The following is a 3,777-nucleotide window of genomic DNA, read 5'->3' as shown; positions in this document are numbered from 1 at the left end:
GAGGACTGCATCGAAGGAGCCAAGCTCCTAGTAGAATTGAACAAGTTCATAAAAGGTGGCGATGTGATCCACACGCGTACTATCATGTAGAGATGGAATACCTCATAATTGGTCTTTCAAACTTGTTAATATTTTGGTTCTCCTTTTAATTTGATGAACACACCGGCAATAAATGCAGAAGTCTAATGCACGAAAATAAACCACTTTATTTTGTCCGTCTTATTTTGCAGGACTGTGGACTGCATTTAAGTACTCGATGTGCAAAAAGCTTGCGTTTTACAATACACATATTCCTACGAGTACTTCCTCGCTTCTCTTTCGGACATCCAGCCTATAATGATCCCAACATCCGAATCTGATGAGTAATAAGGTACGCAAATGGAAAAAAATTCTTAATGATAGGGTAAACACGTTCTTGTGAGAATGTAATATCTGTTGTTGATAATCTTGCTGCCATTTTAAAGGTCGTGGAATTAAAATTGGTGTATAACACTTACTAGTTAGAAGATAGAGGCCAAAAATACCTGATGAAATAATCTAACTCAATATCCCACTTGAAACCCGAAAAAAGTACACAGTGAAGCAAACATAATAAAGTAGGTCAAAATATGAAAAAAGCAATAGAAAAGTGCCTAGAAACCTGGAAAAATTGCCATATTAGACGGAAAATGGAGATCCAGTAACACGGTTTATATTAATGGTAAAAGAGAAATTAAAATGCATATTATCTTCGACTAGTAACGGGTTTTAGTTAGACCATAACGTCAACTTATAAGTAACTAGATTGGAATTTGTGTAACCATTGTTTATTAAATTTATGGAAAATGGAGTCACCTCGGTGGCAAGATTGTTATTTAAACCTGTATAAATCCACACGAAAACCAAACACTTTAGGATTAATAAGACACATGCTGGATAACGGTTAGACATAATCTATTGTCTACTAAAAATGGCCTTAACCAGTTAAAAATGGGCTATGATAGAAAAGGAACTAGCACGAAAAGTACCAGGTGAAGATAATGAGCAGAACAAAGCATGAAGATATCTATTCAAACGGAAAACAACACACTTCTCGGGAATCATGGAAATTAAGTTCACTTGCCTAAATCAAAATAAGCACAGTATACAATGAACAACTGCCAATAGTTCGTCGACAGAACACGTTAGTAAAGAAGAACACGTTCGGGAGTAGGCAAGAGCCAACTGTGAGGACTTCAAAGCCGCACATACAATGGCTGATGCGGTGAGTATTCGAAGACAAATGTGTGGTTGAATGTTTTTTCGGAAGACCAAGTGGATTTCACTTCGAAGTTTCGACAAATTGGCAGATATAACATAAAGAACATCCACGACATTTTCTAGATTAACTTTAGTCGCAAAGCGATCATTCAAACAAGTGAAGAATTCCACGGACGTAAGCAAATCGAAACAATGCAGGCCATCCTGCAAAGACCCCAAGACATAAGCTTCAGAATTAATAATATGCTCAATGTCCACTTCCATCGACGATTTTTTAAAAATTTTCTGTAGGGCAGATGCCTTGAGAACCTTTCTTCTATCAACACTCTTGGTTGTTAATTGAATAACCGAATACAAGTGAAGAATAATGTCCTTCTTTTTTCGCAAAAGTACTCGTTTAACCTGTGCTGTATCAATATTGTGACAAGACCTAAAAATAGATTGGAGCTCAAAGCATAGGAAACGGTCATATAGAACGAATGCTATAAACGGAACAGAATCAGGAGTTTTGAGTTTATTGCAAAAGCTAAAAATGTAGTTGCAAACATTGTAGGTGCAAAATTTTCCGATTTTCTCCGCGTAGAATTCACAATTACAACCAGTTGAACGTTTCGTACAATTTAGCCAACCCCAAAACGATTCATTATCCATACGGGCATATTCCCTTCATCAACACCAAGGGCAGCAACGGATACGGAGTTTGGAAGTAAGCGCTTTGATTACAAGCATATTAAAAAATATAATTCGAAGCTATGAAGAGTTGAGTTTATACAGAGTTGTTTTACATTTATGTTCCAAACATTCTGCTTGACATTAAGAAATTAGTATGTTTAAACACTTCCAACAAAACAAATATTCGCAAATTTCAGAATAATTTGCCTACTTTCCTTAAATTGTACGCACACTTACTCCTTTGGGTTGAGGGCTACGCCTATGGCCTACCGGTTTATCTATAAGCGAGGGATTATCCACCATTTTGGGGTTCCTTATTGTTATCCAATGACCACAGATGTATTGGCTTTTACTTTCAAAATATAATTGGATTTTCAAAAGTCAACAATAACTTGGCCTAAGTACTTGATTGGTAGGTCCATGACTGTTACGACTTTAACTATTTTAGCAAAAAACCAGGCGCAATTTTGCTTTCTTTTTTCTAACTAGATCACCAATTCTCAAACTCAACTTTAAGCTTGATTAATTAATTGATCGCAAATAAGTCAAATTTTGAGTCCTTTTCTTTTAGCTTCGCTTTCATATTATTGAATCAAGAAGAGGAAGTAGAAAAGGACTTTCACTTTTTGGAAAATAAGTTAGTAGTTTACAGATTAGCAAGGTTTAAGGGGGGTCGGTGTTCATTTCCGTCGCAGGAGCCGATAGCCTGCTTGGTGAAAATGGGCTGCTTGTCACCTAAAAAACGTACTCATTATTAGCAGCAATTAATTCTCGAGTGTCTATGCAATTAAATTGTCTGAAGGAGTAAAGTATACACATGAATGAAAGTCTGGTAACTAGATATACAGTGCATTTTAAATCCGAAAAGACAATGTGACTAAATTAAAAGGTTTTTCGGTCAATTAAATAGAAAGACTAAAAAAAACAAGAACCATTGGTAAAGTTTCCTTAGTTGTAAAGCAAATGCTTGTGCAATGTTTCATAAATTCGCTCTCAATTATTCCACCTATCCTTAAGCCACAAGGTCGCAATTTTAAATGTCGATTGTTGCAAATTTGGAAATCTCACATTGAAGCGTTAGGGCTGAGCTTCGATTAGATTATCAAACCACACAAAGCGCTAGGCCGAATTCGACTTGACAAAGGCATTCTGCTGTGAAGGCTGGAAGAGAAGCGCGAAGAGGTCGTGGACATAACTATCAGTGAGCAAATTCCATACTCTAAAAAAGAATAACAGTGAGGTAATGCACAGCTCATTTGTCATCACATCACCACCCGGAAAAGCTACGCATATTTACGTGCTATATAGGCATAATTTCCTTAAATTCCTCCTCCCTTCTATATCCTGACTTTCAGTTAGGCGAACTCTAAGAATTGCAATCACAGAGCCAATATAATGTTGCCTTGAAAAAAAAATATTTTCAAGAGATTCTAGCTTAGAAGACTGAGGCTCAACTACAAATAGGTCGTGCATCAAAGGCATAAAATGGCAGAAGCAATGACATGTCTGTCACTCAAATTAAGTTTTCAAATACCAATTGAAAGCACACTGGTGTGCCACGCAGTTCAGCACCGTCACCTCAGATTCGACAAACAGTTACGCATGATGCACACACTGCAGAGTTTAAAGTGACCACTTGACAGCATATGCCCTCGCACCATTGCGCATATCTGACTCATCAAGGTTCGTTCCATATTCGTGCTTTGACACTAGAAGAGAGGAAACCGTGACCGTGACAAGTCAGCGCGCGCTTCACAAATCGTCTACACTCGCCCGATTAAATTAAATATGAGCAAATTTCTGTGAGCCGGAGCACAAAGATGGCAACATCTGTTACGCTTCTAGACACGGAGAAATGCAAAAATG

General features: G+C 37.4%; 1 protein-coding gene across 1 annotated transcript in view; it reads right to left on the bottom strand. All coding sequences in view use genetic code 11, as the record gives it.

The window, feature by feature from the left end:
- Nucleotides 1-293: 293 nt before the first annotated feature.
- Nucleotides 294-3,777, bottom strand: part of EGR_10378 (hypothetical protein) — a gene marked incomplete at both ends in the record, with an annotated part of 5,724 nt that continues 2,240 nt past the window's right edge. The window contains 3 exons of the mRNA XM_024499627.1: nucleotides 294-355; nucleotides 1,179-1,669; nucleotides 2,562-2,646. Of these exons, the coding sequence (XP_024345955.1) occupies nucleotides 294-355; nucleotides 1,179-1,669; nucleotides 2,562-2,646 (638 nt within the window). The remainder of the gene's footprint in view (nucleotides 356-1,178; nucleotides 1,670-2,561; nucleotides 2,647-3,777) is intronic.

The sequence above is a fragment of the Echinococcus granulosus genome (genome assembly GCF_000524195.1).
Source record: "Echinococcus granulosus chromosome Unknown EG_S00214, whole genome shotgun sequence".
Lineage (NCBI taxonomy): Eukaryota > Metazoa > Platyhelminthes > Cestoda > Cyclophyllidea > Taeniidae > Echinococcus > Echinococcus granulosus.
The sequence above is the reverse complement of the archived record's forward strand: the minus strand, read 5'-3'. Positions and strand labels throughout refer to the sequence as shown.